Source organism: Numenius arquata, chromosome 4 (assembly GCF_964106895.1).
Source record: "Numenius arquata chromosome 4, bNumArq3.hap1.1, whole genome shotgun sequence".
Classification (NCBI taxonomy): domain Eukaryota; kingdom Metazoa; phylum Chordata; class Aves; order Charadriiformes; family Scolopacidae; genus Numenius; species Numenius arquata.
Window position 1 is genome coordinate 59,190,140 of NC_133579.1, and position 27,498 is coordinate 59,217,637.

Consider the following 27,498-nt stretch of genomic DNA (forward strand, 5'->3'; position numbering starts at 1 on the left):
CTTCTCCCCATGCATCAACACTGTTGGTTGCACAGTGCTGCAGTTTCTCCCACCTCAGCCCTCTGGGGGCTCAGAGAGAAAAATAATAGAAGTTTTGTAGCACTGATGAGCCAAAGCTAGCTAAAATCATGGCTTCTTTCTGTAAAAGCAGCTGTAAAACATAATACCTTGACAGCTGTTGGACAGCAGTGGGATCAATCAGACCAGATAATGCTTTCGCTTTAGATTAAAAGGTAGATTACAGAAAGATTACAGGCATATATCTCCTTAGCGTTTTGCCCACCGGTGATCCCCCTCCCCAGGGTTGGGTGCTGAGCCCAGAATTAAGAGTTCAGCATTGACTCATCTCCAGAGCTGGGAACCTCCTGTGTGAGGAAACACTCATCCCTGCTGTTCCCAGGAGAGCCTTTAGTTGGGGACAGCCACAGCACCGTTACACTCAGGTCCCACCGCAATGCAGGTCCCTACAGAGCTCACCATTCATGCGAGTCATGTAGAGGGAAAGGACTCTAAAGAGATACCTGGCAGCCAACTGCAGGTAGAAAGAGAGGAGCAGAAAAAATTAAACTTCTGTAGGCAAAGGTCGCTACAATACAGCCTTCAAAGTTAATGCCAGGAAAATACCCCTGTGCAAAGTCACTTTCCCATTACAGCACAAGCATATTGCAATTTGATTTTAATTTTTAGGATTAATGACATAGGTAAGCATTCCAGGTAACCTTGATCTAGCACTGTGGAGTTTTTACACTTTTTATTTATCAGGTCCTACAATTTTTTCCAGTGGTGCAGTGAAAACTACAAATTTCACCTACAGCAATTGTCATCCTGCTGACAACAAAAACAACTACATGCTTAAAAAAAAAAAAAAGTTATAGAATTCTGTGTATTTCCATTTTTTTAATTAGTTTTAATAATGCCTGAGATTTTTAGTACAAAGTAAGTGAAAGTTTGGTTGAGATTAGTGAAAGTTTCAGTTAAAGTAAAAATAGAAGTAATGGGCTTATTTTGTTTTCTTTAATATTAAAATTGAAAGCTTCTGCTCACATAAATGCATTATTGTGAAAAGCATTAAAACTATACTGGCTTTACTGGCCAGTTCGGGATAAGCTCCCTTTCTTCTCAATCAGAATTAAGAGATTTCTCCGTAAATTTAGATTGCATTTTTGTATTAATTTATTTTCCCTATTCAATTCAAGAAGGAATATCATAACTGGTAACACTGACCTCTAAGCACCAACAAATAAATGCGAATTTCTGTTTTTTTTCACCTAGTACTTACTGTCAAATCACCCACTGAATGAGACTGAAACCTGCCCCTTGCAGATGAACATGCTGGTCAACAGAAGGCACAAATCAGACTGCGTCTTCTCCTAGAAGGGCAGATAAAGATACATGGGTGGGTGGGGGTGTGTTAAGAATTCACATACTACATTCTGAAACATTTTGTTTGTATGTGGCAGGAATGGGACAGGTACAAACATAGCCTCAGAAGTCCTCCACAGCTGAGGAACTATATCCATGAAATCCAACATGGGGCCTAGCACAGAACTAAATCAAACCCTCTGTGGCCATTGTGCTTTGTCCAGATCTAGGACAGTCTGGGGCCTCAGTTTCCACCAGGAAACAGGGCCAAGCTCCTAGGCCACTTTCGTTTTCTCATTGCTGTCAGGCTTGTCCTCCAGCTTTAGAGAGGCTCCCTCCCTTAAACACAGGTTGTGGGCTGCTGTTGCCCTTCCATGTGCATCTTCTGCTGCTGTTCTTGTAGTGCCTGGTAGTACTGGGCCATGAACACAAAACACCATGGGGAACACAACAGTTCCCCAGAAAGGGAAAGGTCATGGCAAAGAGAGTAGACACTAATCATCGCCATCATTTCACTGGAGGAAAGGCAAAGGGATCAGTCTTATGTAAAGAAGCTGTGTTAGGCGTTATTTCTATATTAGAACAATTTTCCTAATAAAAAATAATAGAAAATGTTTGTTACTTATGGAGTCTTCTTTGCTGTTAGGACAATGACAAACTACATAAAATCTGTCAGAGACGCCCTACACACACCTGACCGCCACTAGAGAACGGACTAGATGGTTTACAGTGGTCCTTTTGGATTGCATATTTCTGCAGCTGTCCCCAGGACTGTCACCTGTCACAGTTATTCTGCTGACAAACACAAACTCCTGCCTCCACCCTTCCTGCACAAAAAGCTGCCTCTTGGGCACCAAAACCACGACAAAGAAACGTATCCCCACCACGCAGCAAACTCCCGACCGCTGACCGTCTCGCTAACGCGGCCAGGTTTGCACCATTCACCGTCTGCTCACACCGGCGGGGGGGGCGCGGGCACCGGGAGCCCACTCCTTCCAGCCGGCCGCGGGAGGCGGGATGCACTGGGTACGGCCGCCCGGCTCGGGGGCAGGCGCGGATCTCGGCCTTCTTCCCGGCGGAGGCCGTGCGGTGTGTGGCACAGACCGACCGAGCCGCTTGGCAGCCCCGGCAGCTCCCTTGGGCAGGCCCGGGCCGCCTCCTCCGCGGCAGGGCGGGCCGGGCCGGGCCTGTCCCTCCTCCCGCCGCCGCCGGGCCGGGGCGCTGCGCAGGGCGCGGTGAGGGCGCACCCGCGGGCGGCCGGGTCCTCCCAAGGGAAGCGGCGGAGGACAGTGGCCTGCAGACACGGTAAGACACCGCCGACGGGGGGCATGTGGCGGGGAGTGGAAGAGGTGAGGGGGGGGGGGGGGACACCAGGGGCTGCCCCGCCGAAACCGAAAGCCCCGAAGGTGCTGCCACTGCGGGGTCCGGATCCTGGCCCCGGGGGACTGCCGGGGCACTGGTGACGGGTCCCGAGGACGAGGTGGCCCGGGGGGTTGCGGCGCATCCCGCCGCCCCCCTCCCTTCCCGGGGAGGGTCTCCCGGCCGCGGGGGAACCGCCGGAGCGCAGCGACGGGAAGCGGCACGGCGGGGAGCGGTGCGTGCGAGGAGAGGCGGCCCCGGCGGCAGGAAGCCACCGGGAGGAGGAGGAGGAGAAGAAGGAGGACATGTCAAGTCGGCCAACGAGGAACTAGGCCAGAGAAAGCCGCGTTCGGACTTTCCTGGCCCCGCGGCGAGGCGGGTGCGTTCGGCGCTGCCCGCCCCGACTGCCCCGGGGCTGCAGGGACCGAGCTCGGCCCGACCGGGAGGGCCCGGCACCGGCTGGCCCCTTCCTCCGACAGCCACGGCAGTATAGGGCAGCCCAGACAGCCTGTTCTCGTTCCCATACAAGAATACACATTTTTTTTTGGTCACCACTCCTGTTCTGTGACGCGGCTGTACCTGTGCAAGTCACTGCATGAACCACCTCCCTTCTTCCCTCCGCCCTCCCTCTGCTCCGGCCCTACCGGCACTCGCAGGGTGTTTCACCCTCCCTCCGCTCTGGTCCTATGAAAACTCGAGTGTCACCAACACCTTGGCTTCCCTGGTCTTGGCTCCTCCTCGCGTACCCACGGGATCCCTACTGTCATCTGCTGCTTATCTGGCACACCTATTTTCTTTGCTATTTGGAAAAGAAAAAAACAAACCACCAAACATTCCTCAGTGAAAAGATGCAGCAGGTGAAAGCCCTGAGCATAAGGGACAGGTTTAGACAGAGCAGGTTATGAGAGTTACAGCACTAGAGTTGAGATGCACTGATAGCTTTTCAGCTTTTGAAATGTCTTCCACACATGCAGTAATTTTGTCTTCAGCTGCAGGGACCCTTCCATTTATCTACTGCTACCCGTACTGGCGATACCAGCTTTGGTTCCTGTTTGTTATTCCCTTCCATTCCTGACCGATAATTAAATGGCCATGAGTTTTGGTGCTTGCAAACTCACTCACTTTCTCCCATTATGCCTTGTAACACCTCTCAAGAACTTGTGCCCTGTGAGTATCATTAGACCAAAAGGGCTGCAATCACAGCATGACCTTTTTTCATACTACTCTGCTAATGCACTCAGCAATCTTCCTTAACCGTGCAGACTGCGCAAGACCTGCATCAGATCAGTAACGAATTGTTAGACTAGAGCAAACCACTTTTGAATGGTGATCAGGCCCGATACAACATAATGACCAGGTCACAATTCTTGGGAATTTATGTGTCCTTTGAAGGCTAGAGGGGAGAACATAACCATGGTGTCAAAAAGGAAAATGCGAGAAACCCACTTATTATACTTTCATCCCCCTCTAAAGAAAACCCAAGCATACTAGTAGGCAAAAATCCCTCTCTTAGCAACCAGTGCTCAAAATTTTCGTAATACCTGTTGGCACTTGTTAAATATGAACCCACCCTTATACAGATGTTCAGAATAGTATATTAAAAAAATACTGCTTTGTAATCAATCAAGTATACATATGAAGGCTACATCATAGAATACAAATTAACCCCTAGAAGTACACATAGCTTCTGTAAGGTTAGGCTAAACCAAACTACAAAATTTCTGTTCTCTTGACCACAGATATGTGATGTACGCACTGGTGTATCACAATGAGGATACATTTGAATTACTGTGTATCTCAACAAGGAGCAGTAAGCTTGGAATGAGCTTAAGCCTTTGAGCTTCTCTCCTGGATTTCTTTTATTATCTGACATTTCCAGGTAACATCAGCCAATAGCTCATGTTAAATAGTGCACCGAAATAAGTAGTCTTTGCTTAAAAACCTGGTTAGAGTTTGCTTTCCTATGATATCCATCCTACAAAAAACTTTGGGTTTGAAATAAGTCTTAAGATCAAAAAGCTTTTACTCAGAATACCTCAGTACTTAATAGCAACAACAACAAATAAAATAGTAGCATCCTAATAGTAAAGCACACCCAAGGAGAAGGGTTCCCTCCCTTATGAGCAAATTCCCTGTGTTGAATTATTATCCGTCTCATTTCTGTAGATGTCTTACAATTTCAGAAGTTATTACTTTGAATTTCTGAGCCTTGTGGTTACTGTGATTACATGCTGCTTGGTAGGAACAGGTATTAGCAATGTAAACAGGAACAAGGTCCTATGTTGTTGCAGTTCGAGGCAGGGCTGTGTTTTGTCAGGTTGCATGGTATCGAATGGCAGCCCTAAACTATCTATAGTATTAATGCAACTTGGGAGATTCAGCACTCAAAAAATCACATCTAATTTGCATTCACAAGAAAAGCACACACAATTCTTACAAGAATAACTACTACCTAGATGTACAATTACCGTTAGCATGGAAAAATTACCACAGATACATGACTTTGAATCAATTCTCAAAAGGGAGACCCCAGATAAAGAAGCTAGATGTTACTTCATGCCACATTAAAGTCTTGCAACTGATTTCAGGCCTTTGTACCTGTGATACCCACCCCATCTGCACAACAATCAGTAACACCATCCCAAGAAAGACAGAGAACCATCACCAGAAACCACCAGGGAGACAAAAGCTCACCTGGGAGCAGCAGTGAGTATTCTTGGCACTGCTAGGAGTCATTTGTTAATCAGCTATTTGATTAACTGTAAAGCAACTTAAAAAAAAAAATCTAACAAAGAAAACGCAGCAACAATCTCTTCTCCCCTAAAAATTATTAAGCATTGCAGAGCTTACCTTCTTATTAAATGAATAAAGCTGTATCCTCAGTCTTGTGCTCATAATAAAGGCTAGCACTCCAGCAAGAAAAAATCTGCATCCTTTCAAAGTCAGGAAAGCCAAAGAAAACTCTGAAGAAAGTACACTGCTCCAGGATCTAGAGAAGGTGTTCCTTATCTATATGACAACAGCCCGTAGAGTACATACACACTTGGAAGAGGAAGCTCTTGCTTTCTCTCTTCTACAGTCACAACCTCTCTTTTTTTTTTTTTTTTTTTTTTTTTTTTAAATCAAGTTTGCTCTTCCCTATTTTAGCTTGTCAGTATTGAACTGACCAGGCATCCAAATCTGCACATAAACATCTCTTCCCTCAGACACCTACTTTCTCCAGACACTTTCGGTACTTCCTTAGCTCCCAGGCTCCAGAAGGAGGCTGTGGAAATTAGGCTGCAGCTGATGTTCATAACAGCATTAAGAAATCTTTTCAATTAGAGATTTGATAATATAGGTACACAGTAGTTTACAGGAGTTAGCAGTCACTTGTTGGTCTGAAAAATTTGGCAATCCATTTGCTACTCTATTTAGAGCTCTTAATTACCTGAGTGAGCCAGCCTAAGTTGCTGATAATGGCACTTTGAAATGGTGCCTTTCTCCCAGCTCTGTATATCTGTATCATAGTCACCCAAGAGGAATGGAAACTGAACAGCCCTGCTAGTCTCTTGAACTTTGTCTTTTCTCAGCAAGCTCTTTCCTTACTTCATATAAGGTGCTTAAGGTACCTTATCTTCAGTGAGGAAAAAAACAGAGCCTGTGGCTTGCACCTGTGCTAGCAGTTGAGTTTGCTGGTGTGTGCTGAAATTATCAACTGTCTAGCCTTCTTTTAAGATTTTACCTCCTGAGAGACATGTTAGGCAAGAGAGGACCACAGCTTTATCAAATGCTTAAAATTATTCTGGCATCCACTGGGGTTTCCCTATCTACCCGTTTCATAGGCTCCCCCAAGCTCTCTTTTTCTCTTGGTGCACTTAGGAGATACTGCAAACCTTCACAATTTCTTTGTTCCTCTTCTTTTGGAGGGGCAGGGGAGAAGTTGCCTTATGTTTCCAACACAGTCCTTCCTAGCACTTGTCTCCTTAAATTCAGACAGCTGTGAAAAGAAGTTTCCCACAGAAGCTAGGTTCTTTGTTTCACCCTCCAGAGAAAGCTTTTGTTTGTTTGTTTGAAGCTTCACGCAAACCCTTTAGAGCTGAATTTGCAAAGGTGCCCAAAAGGTGGCTAAGAGTTATATAAGTATCTGGGCAGGTGACAGGCCCACGTTCAGGCAATTTAGAAAACGAGATACTTATCACAATCATTAGGCACTACCTGCCTTTGGGACCACGGCCCTTGATTTTTCTGGGTTTTGGATTTTGCACACACCAAGGGTAGGGACAGTGCCGATCTACTGCATATTATATGGATAAAAAACATTTACTAACAGCACTTTGGGATCCTCAGGTGAAGAAACAGTTTTACATCGACTTAATATAACTGTAATGGGTTGACAGGATAAAACTCGATGATCTTGAAGGTCCCTTCTATCTCTAACCATTCTATGATCTTTAGTTTCAAACTGAGGACCTTTGTTCATAAGGGTAACGAGAGTATACGCTTGTGTCCCACTCCTTACATAGAGGCTTATTTAGTGGAACAGCTAAATGCTTGATAATGGCACTTCTTTTTCCTCCTTCGTGCTACAGGTCCAGAAGCACTAGAGCACTTGACTTTGTTTTAATTGCTAAGCCACAAAGACTACAAGCATGTCGCTGGAAGACATCCACATGAACACCCAGGATTTGCTTGAAAAAAAACAATTAGATGCTGGAGGATTTGGAACAATTTCTTTATGCTTTCACAAGAAACATGGATATGTAGTATTAAAAAAAGTGTATACAGGACCCCAGCGCACTGAGTAAGTTACAGATCTTAGTTCTGCTTTTTATCTTTCAGTTTGTCTAAGGAATCCTCTAAACTCAATGGGGATAAGTCTAAATAAAGTGTAGTAATTTCAGATCTTTGGATTCTGGAGATACTGTATGTGGGGAAAATACTCTAAGACAGTACTAGCAGCCATCCTGCAAATTTTCCTTTTTTCTCTCATGAGCTAACTTTTTTAGTTTTACCTTTAACTCATTGTTCCAGTGAAGTTACTGTTTTCTATTGCAAGGTGAGCACTACTGTGAATTGTTAATAATTGAGGGGACTCTTGCACATTTAAGGAAAGGCAGGAAGTCATTGGTCACATGATATTTTCAAGCTTGCAGATCAATTTTCAATACAATTGTCCAACCATAGATGTCCACTAGGAACTAAACACACATGAGCTAGCAGCAGGACTCCAACCCCACGTGTATAATACCAAGAATGTAACCCTCTCTCCCTTGAGAAAAAGCAGAGTGAGCCAAGCCCACTGATCTAATTCAAGGATTGCATTAGCTGTTGATTTCAGTGGATTCAGGTCACGTTGAAGTTCTACTACATCAGGGCCATGATAATCCTAAAACTCTCCCATGAGTCATCCACTAGAGAGAGACAAAACCCCATGTTCTTCTAGTTTGAATTATAATAAATACATTAACTGTGTTTTTATTTTGCTGGTGGAAAGAGATTCTAGTAGTGTGCATACTGTAGTGACAGTTTGGGATGAACACAATTAAAATGGATAAGCCTCCCTGGTTTATTTTGGGGTTTGTGTTTTTACTTTCTCACCACACAGGCTCATAAGTTTGTTATTCCTTAAAGTTTTGAACCAAAAGTCTTCAGCAAATTTACAACTGAGCCTAATGCAAACAAAACAGACACTTTCGTCTCTAGTACTAGAGGAACACAGGGAGAAAGCAGTTTCCTTTTAAGTCACAGGACAGGAGCGCATTAGCAAGCAAGATAGTCTTAAATCCTTTTGCCCAATGACTAGAACAGGAGCAACAGTAAAAATGAGACTATTTAATATAATGGGTACCATCCTTCTTTAACACCCTTAGTGAGCTCCCAGCTTTGTACCTGTTACTATTGATGTGTCATACTGAGGCCTTGATAAAGTTAGGCTTTGAATTCATCCTAAACCACTAATTGTTAGTAAACGTTATCCCCATCCATGTGGGTGGATCCCCTGTAATAAATCCATTTTGAACGTGAACATGAATACCAGCCCTTTTGGTAAGAGACCTGTATAGTTTCCTGTACAAAAGATAGTGGAGTGTGTCTTGATCCTCCTTGTCCAAAGGCTATTTCAGCCCTGTCCTGTCCTGATCCCACCCCAGTTCAGGGATTTTGACATACATAAACAGCAGTGCACCTAGAAAATGGGTGCTTATGCACTTCTGAAAAGCAGGCCTTAAAGTCAGACTGAGGAAACAGTCTCAGTGCAAGCCATTTGAGACTTGGAGAATATAACCTGACATGAACAAAGTTGTATCAATTCAAAACCAGCTGAAGGTATGGTTCCTCTTAGAGTGGCTCTAGGGATGTTGACATTTTTGGCCATTGTTGTCATTGTGAATTAACAGCATTTTCATCCCTGTGTTCTTTCTAGCCTGAAACCTAAGTTCAGTGTAATTTCTGTTTTACAGATATAATGCTTCCCTCCTTGAAGAAGGCAGGATTATGCGCAAACTGCAGCATGACCGTGTGGTAAAACTACTAGGTATAGTTTTGGAAGATGGCAACTACTCACTTGTGATGGAGTATGTGGACCGGGGGAACATGATGAAAGTGCTACAGAAAGTGAGCAGTGAATTGTTTCATCCGTTGCCACTCCTTAGGGTTGATAAGATACTTGAAAGGGACAGGATGCTATTGCTATCTCCAAAGAATGGGGTCTTTAGTTTCTCATTCTCCTATTTTTGTATGAAAGGGCCAGTCGCAGCCCTGCCTTCTCTAGAGAGAGCAGAGGACAGCTATGGCTTTCCTACACAGCACGAAGCAACAGACCACAGTTATAGGTTTGGAGTTATAGAAGTGTTTATAGAGTTATGCAGAGAACTTGCTAAAGAAGAACACTTTTGTAAACATGGAGTGATGCTAGAATTACTTTAATGTGAACATTTAGATGCAAGAAGGACCTTGGTTCTTTTTTACCCTGGCTGGAATGGAGGTAGCCTTGGGACTCAAAAAGAAACTTTTTTAAAGACTGTTTTTTAATTTGATAGTTGTAGTAGCATTTTTTAATAGATGGTACTTCTGTTCTTTATTTTAGGTCCCACTGCCTTTGTCGGTAAAAGGGCGTTTTGTGCTGGAGATCACAGAAGGAATGCTTTATCTGCATGACCAAGGCTTTGTACACAAAGACCTAAAACCAGAAAACATCCTCGTGGACAAAGATTTCCACATTAAGGTACTTGTTAGAATGCAAATGAAGCAAGCTGATGATTTGGGTTAAGAACCCAGTTCAGCTGCATTGGTTAGTATTCCTCATTGGTAGATTAACTCCTTTGTAGTCCAACAAGCTAGCACTAAGATTGTTAGCAGTGAATCACTGAAGTATGGTGGCCTGTAAAACCTCTGAGTCTGAGGTTTGTTTAATCTTACCCCCATTTGTAAACAAAAAAAAAAAAAAATTACTAAGTGTATTAAAAAAAAAGAATAATATTGTTCACAATTAATGAACTACAAATAACAAAACAGCTAGAAAGAAAAAACAAACCTTAACATGCAGAGATTGAAACAAAATAAAATGTCTTATGCGTCATGTCTTTTGTCCTTTACTGCTGTAATTTCTTCTCCTGCCTTTACCTCCTCCTTTTTATTCCTTTCCATCTTTTGCCTATTATCTTTTCCTCTTTTGTCTCCCTCTTTTTTCCCTTAGTCATCATTTTTAAATGACAGCCAGCAGCTGCAAATAAAAGCAGCAGGAAGCTACTTCAAAGAATGGTTTATAAGCCTGTTCCAAAGCCCTTCTATTAACTTTAGTGGGCTTTTGGATCGAGACACATAGATACAGAGTCTACTGCTAAATAAACCTGAATAGAATTTGCAGCAGTCCTCATCAAATGTCCTGTCTCTGGCTAAGGTGAGTTGCCAAAATAATCACCCCATTACAGTATGAAACTACAGAAGAAATTCCTGTGAAGAGAGCTCTGTCATTCAATATTTCTCAAGCATATATTAGTGAGAAGTGATTTGACAAGGTTAATGTAGTAGCAAGTCCTAGTGCAGTATGAGCAGCTTGTAGATAAGAGATATAAACTGGTTTTTTTTGCCAAAAATAAATTAAAAAAAGGTAATGGCCTGCTTTAAATGTAAATTGTATGGTTTTTTGGGTTTCAGCTTGCTTTTATGGACAGGACCAAACTAGGCTACCATCACTGAACCGGAACCCAGGATCAAATTCAGAATCAGATCAGACTTCCTTAAGCAGCTTGATCAAAAGTATAATTTAAGGTAGCTGTTGTATGATTTATCTGCTTGAATGTGTGTAACTGCCAATATTTATAAAGAGAAACAGTTGTTCTAGGAAACGGCAAACATAGGAAGATTTAGATCATATCTTCCTCTACCCCATTAGACCTCCTCTCACTTGTAGACATGAACTTGGACTCCTACTTCCTCAGCAGGATGTCACTTACGTTTTCCTCTTCCTCAGAATACACGACCTCTAAATTTAGCCCAAAGCTTCAGAAACTCAAGGGGAACAATAAGCTGGTTAGAGGCAACAAGAGAGAAAAGAAAAGCAAGTTAGAAGAGAGGCAAGGCATCATCTCAGTGTTATCTGAAGTGATTGGGTTGCACAACTTAATTTGACAGCTGCCTGTGGCCAAGAGAGACAGTCTCATTTTCTTCCATCTTTCCTCTCCTATTGACCTCCTGTTGCCTTGGGTGGGCACTGATGCTAATCTGACCACCCTGCCCTGATTTAGGAAGCCAAACCAGCAGATTAAAATTTGCTTTGATGGCAGTGCTACCCTTCTGTTGGTTCAGCCAGCCATTTGAATGCCCTGCATTAGGTCTTCTCAGTGTCAGGTAAGTGTCAGAGCTGGAACAGGAGGAGCAGATGGAGGCTGCAGGGAAACGAGGGCAGGATCACTTTCTTCACCATCAGACATTAATCTAGTTGTAGAACTCCACCCTAAAATTTCAGTAATGTCACCCTGTCAAGCACACAGTACCCACGTGTCCCTGCTTTAACTTATTCCATGCTATCCTTTTCCATGTCTCTTTGGCATACACGTCACATTTTAGATCCTCTTCCTCCCCCTTTCTGTAGGAAGATCTAAGGAAATGGTTAAATGGATTCTAAATGGAGAGGGCAGTGAGGGAGGAGGAATATGTGGCCATCTCATAGTTTACTTCTGGATTTTAATCTCAGCTGCTTCTATTCTGCCACAAGCACTGCAAACAGATCTTGAACATAATTGTCAATATGAGCAAAACCAAACTTTTTTCATTACATCGTACGATTGTTCCAAGTGGGGTTATATTAGTAATGAAGGTTCAGCCTAATGGTTCCCAGTTGGCAGTGATACTTTATTTAGGAAAAAAAGACCCAATAAAACGACAAATAGTTTGTTTTCCTTTCTTCTTGTCACATTTTTTGCAGTGTTTCATTTTTAGATAAGCTACTACTAGCTATTCATTATAAATTTGAGCACTGCATGAAATACTTGTTTATCTCCTCTTCATCCCAGCACTAACCCTAACGTGTCTCATTTTTCAGATTGCAGATCTCGGTGTTGCCTCCTTTAAGAACTGGAGTCGGCTGACCCAAGAAGAAACTGTCCGACAGAAGCAAATCAAGACCACTCGCCAGAACAATGCTGGGACCCTTTTCTATATGGCCCCAGAGCATTTAAGCTGTCTGCATGTAAAACCTGTGGAGAAATCGGATGTTTACAGCTTTGGCATAGTGATGTGGGCAATTTTTGCTGACAAAGAGCCATATGAACGTAAGTTACTTCCAAAAAGATGCTATCACAAAGATAAGCTACAAATGTTCTGCATTTATAGAATAAAGATTAGTAGATTAAATCGCTTCTGGCCAAGAATAACACCTGTTTGACACCTCATGGCCAGTAAGAGGCATTAGTAGCATCATTCCTGACTTGTAAGCATGGACAAGGACATCTGAATTGAACTGCAGGCGTGAGCCCAAGCTCTTCATATCCCCCATGGTTCGGGCGTAAACCTGCACTCGATGGCAGAAGACAAACCTTGGGCAGGCAAGGATGGAAACTTTGGTGTACACTATTTCCTCGGGTGGGCTAGTTATGTGTGGTTTGGTCTTTTTATTAGTCTTTTTTGTTTGTTTGTTTGCTTTTGTCTTTTTTTTTTTTTTTTTTTTAACAGGAATGGTCACACAGCCAGTTACTGCTTCTCAGCTGTGTGGTGCTAATTTCTCAACGTGCAGTAATGTGCTCATGTAGAGCAATAGGAACAGACTGTGGAATTCCAGAGTAACATGTTTATCATTTTGAATGGATTTTTTGCTAACTAAATGGCTAAACATTGCCTGTGTGGCCATCTTTGTGTTCATACCCAGTGCGGAGCATAATTGAGATTCAGGTTCTAGAGAGCTAGATCTGTCACCTTTACTTTTATATGTAAGACATGCCCAGTGCAAGTAAACTCATTAGTCTTAAAATAAATCTCTAATCTGTGGAAATTAGGGTAGTGGATTTGGATTCACTAATGTGAGAGATTTCTAGCTGTAAATCAGGCATTTCTTTGAAATCTTCTTTCACATATCCACAAACACACAGGCACCTGCTTTACTATTTCTTTTACCTATGGAAAGGTACCAAAACTCCTGATTGAGATCTGATATTAAATTTTATTTTCAGATGGTATAAATGAAGCCCAGATTTGCTTTGGTATCATGAATGGAAACAGACCAGACATAAAGGAGATCAATAATAAGTGTCCAGTGGAAATTACTGACTTAATGCAACAATGCTGGGATCAAGAGTCAGAGAAACGGCCAACCTTTGCAGGTAAGGCATTGCTTTGGGATTACTTTTTGTTATGTGTCTGTCAATAGTTTGTAATGCAGCAAAATAATTTTGAGTGTTTTCCTCTTAAAAGATAAATTTTTGCTTTGAAAATAGAAATATCAATTCACTTGCCCAGTAAAGCCTGCTTTCTTTACGCTGACTGAAAACGGGACATGGTCCAACGCTTACAGATTTGAGAATTACTAGTGAGTTGATGGAGCTAAGACACTTTATGCCTGCTGATAATTTGTCTTCAGCATAGTATAATCTTCCTGCTGAAATTTACAGAAAAACTAACATCAGGGGACATGTCTTGGGTATGACTGAGAAAATGCCCTATTGAAACTAGCTTCAAAAGCTGTCCCAGTTTAGCCTTCCAGGAGCGACACAACAGCCTTTGACTAGCTAATCATCCTTTTGTGTGGTCAGATCCCAAAACACTTGCAGTCAGTGAAAGTCTTGACTGAAGGGTCTGGGAAGGAGATTAAGAGCATTCAGCAAATGTAAGTCAAAATTCTTAATCTCCTCTTGTCTTTTCTCTCTGCTTCAATATGTAGTGCCAAAAAACCCAACGCCCCCAAAAAAACAAGCAGGAAAAAAAACAACAAACCCAAACCGCAAAAAAACACTCCTACACATAACAGGAAATGGAGGTTTGGATTTAGATAGGGGCACCAAGAGCTTCATCTACAACCGGCACATACTTAAATACTCAGAGGAAATTTGTATACCAGGAGGAATCCACCTACTATTTCCATATATAACCTGCATAATCTACTGTTAATAGACTGAGTTTACGATTGCACTGGATCTTAGCTTCTAATTTTCCCATATGCAAAATACTGATATTTACCATGTTAGTAGATTATTTCAGTCATTCCATCTTTAGCAGAGACAGACTAGTTGTTTAATAAAACAACTGAATGCAATTGAATGTATCTTATTTCTTGATATGGGACAACCAATCTTTTGGCCAGTCAAGTCAAGGTGCTGTCAGTCACAGATCATAGACAGAGAGCTTCCCCTTCAAAAGCGATACAAAGACAATAAAAAAAGATCCCTAGAAATCATCCTATTCTTCATGAAGGCTAAATGAACCATGTGAACAAATTCCAAATGTATGTATAATTTTCTTGCTTCTGACTTCATACAAGTCTTTACTCAGTCTTTATCCATTAAAATTATTAACGGTATAAATTGTTAATAACGGTTAATATATATATTAACAGTATAAATTTTCCATTGAAAAACAGTTTCACTTAGTTCTTTTCTTTTTTTTTCAGAAATTAGTCAAAGATACAGGCCATTTTACTATCAAAATCTAGAAAAAGATATTGAAGATGATCTGAAGAAGCTAAAAGTGAGTAAATTTCTAAGCATTTTAAAACACCAGTTTCCCACATCCCCTCTCCCCAACCCCAGTTATGGCCAGATTCTGCCACTTTGAGACTGATCACACATGACCAACCTGATTTCCTTCTATGATAAAATAGCTGGATTTGTGAATGAGGGGAGAGCAGTGCATGTCATTTACCTCCACTTTAGGAAGATTTTCAACACTGTCTCCCAAAATATTCTTGTATCCAAGTTTGGATGTTACTGTCTGGATGGGCAGATGAAAACAGGTTGGATGGTGAGTCTCAGAGGGTAGCAGTTGATGGGTCCTGCTTCACCTGCAGGCCATTAACAACTGCAGTACTGCAGAGGTCTACTTTATCAGTCACCTCAGTGAAGTGATGGAACATACTCTCATAAGGTGCTCAGGTGACACCAGAGTAGGAGGACCAGTCAATACAGTCACAAGGGCAAGGCTGCCAGCTGCAGGCTGGAGGAATGGGGTGACAGAAACTTTATGAAATTCAGAAAAGACAAGTGCAATGTGCTGCACCTGGAATAACCCCTGACTTCAGTGCCAGCTGGGGGCTGCCTGGCCAGGGAGAGGCACTGTTGAAGAGAACCTCAGGGTTGTGGTGAGCAGCGACCTGGACACTAGCCACAGCCTGCCTGGCAGCCAGGAAGGCCAGCAACATAAGTGTCACAGGCAGCAGATCAAGCAGATCTGCTCAGCATTTGTTAGTCCTGCCATATGAAATGGGGCTGAGGGACCAGGACTGTTTCAGCCTAGACATGTGAGGGCTTTGGGGGGACATAAATAACAGACTGCCCCATCCTATGAGGAGTTTATTGAGAAGACTGAGTCAAGCTCTTCACGGCAGTGCGTAGTAGGAGGACAAGAGACAGGGGATATAAACCGAAAGAGAGATTCAAATTGGATGTAAGAGGGGAAAAAAAAAAAAAAAGCCACTTTTTCCCACGAGGACAGCTGAACAGTGGATCAAGTTACTTAAGGAGGTTGCCCAGTCACCACCGTTGGAGGTTTTCAACACCCAACTGCACAAAGCTACCAGTAGCTGAGCTACCAACTCTGATCCCATAAGTGACCCTGTTTCGAGCAGAAGGTGGGCTTGAGGTCCCCCGAAGTGTATTCCTACCTGAGCGACACTGATTCTTTGATACTACTTCACAAAAGCTCCTCATATATCCATTAAGTCTCACTCAGCAAATAAAATGTTATTTCTAGAGATTGAAAATCGCCAGAATCTGATTTAGAGTAAGTATAAAAAACTCTGTAAATTCTTGGTAATTTTTTGTCCTGCATTCAGTGTCTAATGAGTCTCAGCCTGCTAGAGACAAGGAAGCTGTACCACAGTAATAACAACTGGGGAAACTTGAAATTGGGTGTTTTTCCTGAGTGCCCAAGTTGGTTTCTTGTACTTTTCTAGCTGTAGGTTTATAAATTATGATACAAAGAATGGTTTCCTGAATGAAAATAAGAGAATGAGAACTTCTTGAACAATTGGGCTGATTGTGGAACCTTTTTATCACAGGTTTTATTAATTTACTCACTTCAGTAGTACTGATGGCTATCAGTGATAACTCCTGGCATTAGGGGTTTAATCTTTGCAGTGAAGTGAGGCTCAGAAGAGCACATGCCCAGTTATTTTAACTAAGAAAAACATCTGCCCTTTAAGAAAACTGTAAATGAATGGTTTCACAAAGTGCTTACTTTTGTCACCAAGTCTACAATTGTGGAAATGAAAGTTTCTGGTTTAGAGAACATGTGATGTTTATGAAGCACCAGTGACGGTTCAAAAAAGAAGTAGAAGTTTGCAAAATGAAAATGATGAAACAAATTTCCTGGACTGATTTGACCAAACTAACTCGCAAATGTGAACTACATACATCTAATTTATGATAGTGGCCCCAAATCAGGGTCATGGCCAATTATACTCACTGCCTTAGCTTTCTGCAAATATACCTCTCAAATCATAGGGACCAAAGGACCATTTAGAAAGTGGGCTCTGAGTCTATTACTTTCTCAGGAAGGAAGTCCTGATCAGGGCACAGAATGTGAATACAGCATCCAAGGCAAGTCAGTGTGGTGAGCCACTAGTACCACTTCAGTAGCAACATGAGTTAGAGGGTTTGGGCATAGCCTTCCACACCCAACTAGCAAATCATGGAAGCAGAGTCCACAGCCTCCTAACTAAAAGGACCACAGAATGGCTAAAGTTGGAAGGGATCTCTGGAGCTCATCTGGTCCAACCCTCTTGCTCAAGCAGTTCAGTTACTTCAGTAATATCTAAGGATCTAAGGTTGTAATGCGCTTTAGAACGTCATCTTTTGCTTTCAGAAGGAAGTAGATTTTTTGAGAAGGTATAGTAGTTGTTGATTTTTAATCTGTGAAAGTACTTCTTGGGTTTAACTAAAACCAAACAACACACTCCCTACTTCCAGAAATTATTTTATGAATAAGCAGCACTGGGGGAATTGAGAAATAATTTTTCTACGCAAAACAAATTCTATGAAGTCTGAATAATGGGAACCATGAAAAGAGTAGAACAGGAATGGATTTTGCCCTCGCTCTAAGGAAGTGAGGATGAGGGTTTACAGAAAGGAAATTTTACTTCATCTTTCTGAAGATTTGCTCTGAACTGCTTGTTCCCAATACTCTTCATAAAAGTCAACATGGCCATACCTGAATGTAAATCTTTTTCCTCTCCTCTTCCCTGTTCATGAATGCACTCACTAACTAGACATCCACAAAATAGGATGCATGTTTGCTACCTTTACCTCAGCAGCATCTTCTCACTAAGATTGCTTGCAGAAAGTCTAGCTATGAAGTACAAGACAGACAATCCAAAACCACTCTGCCTGGATTAAGCTCGTAGTTATGTAGGCAAGGGTATTGTTTGGCCAACTCAGAGTATTACCTACTGTAGTTGCACTGCAGTCATTCCTCCCTTCATTGAAGAAAAGATTTTGCCCATCTGTAGCAAAGTAAGGGGTATTTTCTGTCAGCCTGTGGTCTGTGTAAGAGTATGGCGTCTCTTCCCACAGATTCACAGAATCTGCTCATCCAGGCCACTTCACTGTGAAGCTGTGCTGTTCCCTATTCTGCAGGTACTCCTTTTGATTAAGCTTTTGACTGTAACTTGACCATTTGTTCTTTCTTACATGCAGCAAATGTGGCCCGAGTCAAATGAACTGCTGAATAGGATGCAGTCCCTTCAAATAGATGCTGTAGCAGAAGATACCAGTAATGGTCAAGTAGGTAAGTCATTTACTAGCACATCATTATTCTGTCAAAGATCAAGTTGTGTACATGTACAAAGTAAGCAATCTTACCATTAAGGAGTTATGAAGAGACTCAATTATTGAGGGCTTCAGAAAGAATTGTAGTCACTGAAAAGATTAAATTGGCTCCCAAAAGTCATGCTTACTGTTTTGAATTTTTCACAATCTACAGTTTGAACCCATTTCATTCTACTCTCTTCTGCTTTCCTCTCCTGTGCTGAAAATTTTGTTTAACATTAGACTTTTCAATGGTCACTTCGATAATTACTTTTCATACTCGACCTTTCTTCCCATTCTTTTAGCCATTCCAACTGCTTTGTTTGTAGGCTTTAAACTCATGAAGACTTTCCTTTTTCGCACTCCAGCCTTTCTTATGAATGCTCTGAATATGACCAGCACGCATAATTAAATTGTATTCCTTAGATTCCCTAGAGACAGAAATCATAAACAATCTGAGGAACACTAACAGATGAATTTTATCTCCTTTCTCTCATATTTTCTATCAAATCTTGGATAAGTTGCATGTTTCATGGTTTTATAGAGCTGTCTCACTAACACATGCTGATATAGTTACAGTTTTGTAGTATCTGGAATTCTTTTACCAAATTTTCTTAATGGCAAAGGATATAGGATCATATATAAATCACACTGATTTAAAAGCAACAATATCAAATTCAATAGAAATAAAGTCTTGCTGAGCTCGTTCACACCATTTGAAAGACATTATTAAATTAATAATGTTAAAATGCAACATGCAACTAATAAATCTTCCCCAATGCTAGATGTGCCATAACTGTTTTCAGTAGAACTTATGGACTTAGTAGGGCAGCCCCACTGCTATATCTTTAAATGAGTGTAATTACATTTCCCTACCACGTATGACTGCAGCAGATTACAGATGCTCTTGTATTTTAAATACAAAAGCTTTATTGTGAATCCATACTGCAGAAAGATACTATTTTGACAAATGTCAGTCAAAGTCAGGTTTTTTTTCCTCCAGTCAATGGGCATTACTCAGACAGTGGTAGTGAAATATATCCCACGGGATCTGTTCCTACATCTCAAACTTGCCTGGGAGAATGGATGATATATAGTTTATGCTAACAGTGAATTGCTAATAGCTGTCACTTTTGATGAGATTGTTTCTGTATTAGCTTATTCCTCCCACTCTTTCTCTAGCAGCAGTAACGAAAGAAGCAGAGCGAGTCAGACTGAAGGTGTACTAATATACAGCCATCAAAAGGAACTAGTTTTGGTCCTGCCAAATACAGACTGAATTCATGTAATGTGGAAAAAAAAAAGAAAAAACCAAACAAAACCCAGTTCACTGGCATTATATGAGCTAAACAGAAGCACATACATACACTTTATTCCAACCACAGTGTTCTGTAAGAGTCCCTTGCTTTAGGCAGTGTACAATGTTTTCTAGACAACTGTGAAGCTTTCAGAACTTTTTAAGAAAACATCTGTAGTCCTAATCTTAAAAACATAAGAAAAAGTAGTAACAAGCAGATTTTTATGTTCTTGTTTAGTCTTGGAATGCTGCAGCATGATCCAGATCATAACTCAAATCTAGTTCAAGACTGAAGTAGAGCTTCCTTTGATAGTGAGAATTAGTTTGAAAGATGTAGATGACACAGACTATTTTATTTGGTAGGCGTTACTTGTAAAAGTGTATTCTTTGGGACTATGAAGAATAAGCTAGACAAAAAGGATTCATCATGAAATATCCAGATGGGATATTTTACATAATCATTTGCAAAAATGACAAATTAGGTGTTACTTCATACAGCACAAAAATTACAGTTGTGTTATTTTCCATCCTGTTACACTCCAATTTTGCACTGATTAAACTCAAGTTAAGGCCAGTGGAGACACACTATTAAATCAGACCCTTCGAATGCCTCCAGGAACTGTTTTTTTCAGTGGTTGAGAACTTGAAATCAATATAAGTGAGTATGCAGTGAATTCTGACACCACATGACTAAGTGAGATTTTGACACTGGTAGCTTAAATAAGCCTATACTTCCTAGATAATAATCTGTAATATGTCTCAGTAAAGGCATTCTATAAAATAAAATAAAGTACAACTTATGCCAGAAGTAATGCTGTATATTCACCTTTTATATATTACTGTAGTATTAAAGGTAGATTAATTGATTCTAGTGTCATTGCAACAATTTATATACTTGCATTTGAATGCATTTCAAATATTTACTTTTCCTCTCTTTTAGATCAGCCAAATTCTCTACACAGCTCTCAAGGTCCCATGACCAGTCAGGTTAATGAAGCCCTGTTTGCTGCCTCCCCTGAGAACCAGCCGGTTGAGAGCTGTGAGACCTCATTTACACCTGCTGATAATCTAGAAAGGAAACTTCAGTGTGAATACAATTACCACGTATTTGGGAGCCGGATGGATAAAGCAGTTCCACCTATAGCATACACCCCAGAAATGAGAGAGGAAGAAAGGAGACGAAGAGTTTCCAACGACCCGTTTGCAAAGCCATTTCCTACACCTCAATGGAGTGAACTGTATCCAAGAGCTGAAAAAACAGGATCAAACACTAATCCATATTTTTGGCCACAGCCAGCTGCATTAGTACCGAAACAGGGAAATGTAGATGTTTTTCATGGGCTAAACCCTTATAGTCTTCTAACGGGAAATACAGAGGGTCTCTATGGATTGTGTTCAGCCAATACCTTTAGCTTAAGTAAACCTCCTGTGCCTGAATCTGGCCAAAACCTGCAGTCACAGACCAACGTAAACTGGTATCCAAAGAATGCAGACACAGATACAGGTGAGATTCCACCTCCCCCAACACCTGTGTTTCTGAAGCCACGCTTATTCTCTAAAAGTGTAGTGTCCAGGCGTGTTTTGTAGTTTATGTAACAACAACCTGCTTACTGCTAACAGTTGATCTGTGATACAGTAGAGATGAATTTATTCCATGAAGTTCTCTTTGTTTACTTGAAGTTAATTCAGGTTGCTAAAATAATTTAGCTTTGACTTCATTATGCTGTTTTCACTGATTTCAGGCGTTTAACTTCAAGTGAACCATTTCTAAAGCATCCGTGTAATAGAGGAGCATCAGACCCAATGCCTAACTCTTCAGCTACCAGCCAAGTAACAGCTAAGCTACAGCAGCTACCAAACCCAAGAGCTGCTACCTATCATTCTAGGAAAGCAAAGGAAAACTCTTGACTCTTGAAAATGTAACATTCATACCATAGGTTCTGCATGTGCACAAACAACATTTTAGCATTTCAGAAAATAGACGGGTATTTTTAGCTTGATTTGCAGCAAGGTAAGAGACTCCTGAGCTCAGGGACCCAACAAGGAGCTAAGGCTCATAACTGTTTTCTCCAGAGAGCTCTGCCTGGTGCTGATGGGGAGCTTCTGTCCATATTGCTAGTGAGCTGTTGAGTAGAAAGGTATGGAGACAAAGAAGGAAGAGAACACTGAACATTGACAGAAAGCATAAATAAATGGTTACTAGAGGCCTATAAGATGTAACTTTTAGAAACTAGAGGTAGCGTGACATATGTGAGCCTGCTTCTACTAAATATTGGATATTTTTAGTGTGGAATTCTTTTCCAAATAATCTCACAAGAAAATCAAGGATGCCTAGCTGTTTACAGGCAGAAGGCCACAAAGTTGTTATTCTATTAAATCATTTATGCAGAGGCTGTGGCTAGTTGCTTATGTGAGTTTATTTACTGAAAGGAATCTGAGAGCTGTCATGTCAGAAGGCAGGGATTGGAACTGTCAACATCACTAATATAGTAAAATCTTCTGTTTGAAAGAAAAAAAAAGAAAGTTATAGGGAGGCTGTGTGCAGTAGTGTAGCAGATATCAAACTGAGGTGTAGAAGAGCTGCATTACAGCTCTTCCATTGAGTTGTGGGGTGACCATAACCCAGTCACTCTTACTGCCCCATACTGAGTTGCAGAGCTCAGTTGTGAGCATCCAAATTGATTGCTGCCTTTGGCAGGAAGTTACAGCTCTGCTGGACATTACTGCCACCAGCAAAAGATGCTGTGGTGTCCTATGCCTTTGCTAGAGCCAGTCACAAGCAGCGTGCTAACACAAACCACAGTCAGTCTCAGCAGTAACCTGTAGGAGCACACTTGGGAATGGAATTTTCCGATTTGAATACCTGATACGAGGCAGCTCTGCCCATAACTGTGGTGCACTGTGATCCCACACTGCCATCTACTAGCCAGGTGTTCATACGGCCACATGGAAGCCCATTGCCCTTACTGGGATCCAAGGATGATTAAGGCTGTTAGTCACTGAGCAAAACCACAGTAAGGTCATGGTTTGACTAGAGTTGACTAGAGTGTAGTTGACTAGAGAACTCTAGGCTTTGACTAGAGTTACTCAATGAGATACAGAATCACAGAATATTTTTGGTTGGATGGGACCTTTGAGATCATCGAGTCCAACCAACAAAAAAAAAAAAAAAACCAACCACCCAAAAAATCCCAGAACACCAACACCAAAACCAAACCAAATGCCCACAACCACACACCACACCACCCACAAACAGACACAAACCAACAATCTCGGGCACTAGAGCATGCCCTGAAGTGCCACATCTACACGTTTCTTAAATACCTCCAGGGATGGCGACTCCACTACCTCCCTGAGCAGGCTGTTCCAGTGCCTGACCACTCTCTCAGTAAAGTGATTTTTCCTAATACCTAATCTAAACCTCCCCTGCCACAACTTCAGACCATTTCCTCTGGTCCTGCCATTATTCACTTAGGAGAAGAGTCCAACACCCACCTCTCTACAACCTCCTTTCAGGTAGTTGTAGAGGGCAATGAGGTCCCCCCTCAGCCTCCTCTTCTCCAAACTAAACATGCCCAGTTCCCTCAGCCTCTCCTCGTATGACTTGTTCTCTAGACCCCTCACCAGCTTGGTGTCTCTCCTCTGGACACGCTCCAGCACTTCAATGTCCTTTCTGTAGTGAGGGGCCCAGTTAATACAATCCTGTTAATTAAAAAGCTTCTCATCTCTGTACTTAAGAGCACAAACTATGTACTGTTACAAATATGGCAGTCATTTTTAAGTACGTTTCCTTTTTTAATTTACATAATGCTTTTGGCATTATTGTTTGTTTGTTTTCCCTCTTTGTTTAGGTAATAAGGATTCCACTTCTTTCTCAAGGGGAACTTTTACATATTATCCTACTGCACCCAGAGTGAACACAGGTAAGCACTGTAACCTTCGTCTGTCTTGGTAGCCAACAGGCTATGCACTGCATCCTGATCAGTATAGCAAAAAACTTCAGAATCTTGAAATAATTTATGTTATTGCTTAATACCTCTAATCATAGCTGAAGTTATCGCTATGGGTAAGTAAAACTAATTCCTGTCTCTAGCAGGGCCTGTAGACATCATTAAATGTGTATTTGATGGGTCAAGGACAACGTATTTTATGTTCTCGTGCTTCTGAAAACATGAAAGCATTATAAGATATCCTGTATATCTAAGTCAGTCACTTTCTTAGATTAAATGTCAACTCTACCCAACTCCTGAACCCCACATGCATTTGGGAAACCTGTCTTTTCTTGCTCTGGATTTTTAATACAAATCTCTAGCTACAGGCTGCATGTGGATCAACCTTCCTTGAGGCACACATCTCCACAGTTCAACTGGCTTAAACCCCTGAAATTCTATTCTATCCCTCAGGAGTTGTTAATACATGCTCCTTTGAAGTTGTGTTGCTTGGGGCACCTTGAATTCTTTAATTACAAACTGAAAAAGCTTTGAAAGGGTTAAGTGGTTTACACTTACAAAGAAAACTTGAAACAGCAGGTTTCTGTCTTCTTGACTGTATGTCCCTTAGAGTCTTCAGATGATGACCCAAAAGTGATAGACGAGAAAAGCGTAGAGGCTTTTACTGTTAGTATTGACAAAGCATTTGTACATGTTTTCATATCTTGTGCTAGATTCATCTCATTACCAGTTACGAAAATAGAAAACGTGAGATTTTTTCATTTTTTTTAGCTAAAAATATGAATGCATTTCTTTGGTCCTTCACCTCAAAAAAAATGCATTCCTTTTGTGCAACTTCTAGAAACTAATCATGCATACATATCAGTATTTCTGACTAGCAGTTTCAGGTTAACAAATATTAAATGCATTTAGTCAGATTTTTATATGTGACTGTAGATTTCCACACTTCACATTCCAATTGCGGCTGTAACGAGGATGTTTGTGCATCTAACCATCATTTTAGGTGATTAAGTACAGAGCTTGGTCTATCATTTTACTTACCTGTACTTCAATTTTAGACCCAGGTTGTGATATTCACCACTTAAACTAGAATTAGAACATTTAATGGATGACTATCCAAACAAAGTTCAGAAAACATTGTCAAGAGAAAACTGATGTCACCTAACATGGCTAAGAATAGTCACTTAGTTTCATGTTATGTGTGGAAATCAGACAACTGTAAGCAAAAGACACCAAATTAGGGGTTTAACTAATCACATGCAGTAAACCACAAATGGAAGCTCCCAGAGGTGCATGCAATTTAGTGGTGCAGTTAGTTGCATATACATGTTGACTTTTATTGCTGAGGATTCAGGCCTTAAAAGAAAGGAGGAGGGGTTTTTGGTAAGGTATCTCAGAAAATATTGTAGTCTTGCCTTAGAACCAAAAGAACAGAACAGGGGAAAAAATAAAAATTAAATAAATAACTGTTGTTGAAACAAACACTGAGCAAGAGTGCACTGTGAAAATAGATACAACTGAAGAATACACTCCTAGATAGCAGGGATGAAATACATTGTGAAACAGAGAGATGCCATCAAGACAGCATAGTATAACATGGAGTATAGAAACCTTATGAGCAACTAGAAATTATTTCCTGTAGTCTCACAGAAATTTGAAGCCATAATCGTAGATCTGAACTTACATCTATGAAAATAGGCAGAAGTAAGGCTTTAAAATATAAACAAAAAGTGCTTTCAAGTACAGACCTGCTGAAGCTGTTAGCCAACAAAAAGCGAGGCTGCTACCACACATTCCTGAAGCGCAGGGAACATTTACAGGCTAGTAACTACCAGCATGTAAGGCTTGGTTATGGCACTTTGTCATAGAATAGAATAGGATGGGCTTTCACTAAAGTACATTTATATCACACTGCATAACAAAAATATGCTCACAGTTGCCAGTAAATGGCATTAAATGCATATAAAACCATTTAATCACTTCCCTGATTAGCCAAACCTTCCTCCTCACGTTACTTCTTGACATTTTGAACCATACGCAGTTGTTTATAAAATTGTATTAAATTTTCTTATACAGAAGACTCAATCAAGTACAACATAAGTAACAGTTCCGGAATTCAAATTGGATCCTACAATCACATGAAAATTGAAGAGCACAATCAACATATCAGCACTTCTCCTGTTGCTACAGAAGCAACTTATATGGATTATGAAGCATTGGGTGTATTTGGTAAGAGAAATATCTCCCTAGTTTTGGTGTAGTCTCCCCGTATATTTATCTGGTACAGCTTTCTCCCTCTGATACTCGAGAAATAACTGTTTGGGGCCTTTGCTACTACATACTTATGAGTGTATAAAACAAGTAAGGGTTTATGCTGGTACTGTTCTGTGATACTGTGTACCTCATTTGTCCCGTAGTTACATGATCTCTTATGAGACACTAGATACAAGTATAGATGTATATGCATCAAGAACAAGAGGAATAACAACACTCAAATTGGTAGAAGCAAGATAAGGATTAGTGGTCCTCACTCAATTTATAGTAATAATAGAATAACCTGAGTTGGAAAGGACCCATGAAGATCATTGAGTCCAGTGCCTGACGCCACACAGAAGAACCTAAAAGTTAAGCCATATATCTAAGAGCATTGTCCAAACACTTCTTGAACACTGACAGGCTTGGGGCCACGATCACTTCATTCAGGTAGAAATTGGAAGATTTTGGATTTTAATTTATTTTTGTTTGTCAATACTGAATTAAACTATCCCAGTGTATTCCCAAGTAAACAAATTAATAGTGTCCCAGAATATAAAACTAAATAATATAAAAAATATAAAAAAGAATATATAAAATATATAAAATAATATATAAAAAATATAAAATATGTAATCTAGATATCAGCTGTATAAGAACTCTAGGAAGGAGCTTTTCAATTTTGCAGGCTTAGTGAGAAACCGATAGCCTCAGATCAAAAAGCAAGTCCAGCAACTGACCTTTGAATACATGCGTTCTGACTGGGAGATTCTTTCCTGGCATCACTGGTTAATACTGCCTCCACATAAGCCACTTCTGATTGTATCACTAAAATTCTGTTTCCAGATATTACCAATAACTAGTTGGGGGAGGGCAGGCGAGACAGTGAAAGTAGCAGAACTGTTAAACTATGCCATTTTCTTATACTCTTTTTCTCGTTTCAGACAATACTACTGTCCTGACCGAGAAACATCTGAATCTAGTGCGAGAAAAATTAGCTAAACAGTGGAAGCACTGCGCTCGTAAACTGGGCTTCTCTGATCCTGAGATTGATGAAATCGATCATGACTATGAACGAGATGGACTAAAAGAGAAAGTTTACCAAATGCTGCTTAAGTGGGTAATGAGGGAAGGCTCCAAAGGTGCTACAGTTGGAAAGCTTGCCAAAGCCCTCTTTGGCTGCCAAAGACTGGATCTTCTTACTAGTTTGATGCAAATCAATGAGGAATAAGTTGACTGAGAACTGGGGGAAATAAGGGTATTTTTTCCTGAAGACCTTCCAATAACAAGTAATAATTTTGAACAGATTTTCTGGAGCTCTCCTTTTTGCACAGACTTTTTGGAACGCATTTTTTCTGCCAAGCAGTTTTCAATGAATATCTCCAGTAAATCAAAAAACTTATGTCAAGATAATTGGTCTCCCAGAGGATAAAAGAAAATAAGCATCTTCCTTCTGAATAAAATGATTGTTCAAAGATAATGACGACCAAATGCAATAGTAGTATCGATTCGAGGAGAACACGTTATACAAAATTTCTAGATTCTGTCTTGAAACACATTGGTACTCTTCTTTAGTTCTGGACAAAAGCATGTCATTTCAGCAAAGCTAATAAATCAGTAGTAGTATGTGAAAGACTGACTCACTCCTTGAAAAACTTGGACAGAAAATAAAATCAAATCTTAAATTTTGCCAGAAGTGCCAATACTTACAAGGGTACTATCCCAGATTGCTCTAAGTCAATATGATAATTTTTTTTAGATCTTTTTTATAATGTTTATTAAATACAGATGTCTGGAATTATGCAGAAAAGCAGTGCGAATAAAAGCAAAAATTATTTTTGGCTTC

General features: G+C 40.8%; 1 protein-coding gene across 1 annotated transcript; it reads left to right on the plus strand.

Moving 5' to 3' along the window:
- The first annotated feature begins 2,582 nt into the window (after window positions 1-2,582).
- Window positions 2,583-27,498, plus strand: RIPK1 (receptor interacting serine/threonine kinase 1). The gene is made up of 12 exons (XM_074146607.1): window positions 2,583-2,667; window positions 7,293-7,504; window positions 9,162-9,315; window positions 9,788-9,925; window positions 12,245-12,473; window positions 13,368-13,517; window positions 14,801-14,877; window positions 18,042-18,132; window positions 20,390-20,953; window positions 23,301-23,372; window positions 25,476-25,628; window positions 26,597-27,498. The coding sequence occupies exons 2-12, from the start codon at window positions 7,353-7,355 to the stop codon at window positions 26,881-26,883; spliced, it is 2,067 nt and encodes a 688-aa protein (XP_074002708.1). The 5' UTR covers window positions 2,583-2,667; window positions 7,293-7,352; the 3' UTR covers window positions 26,884-27,498.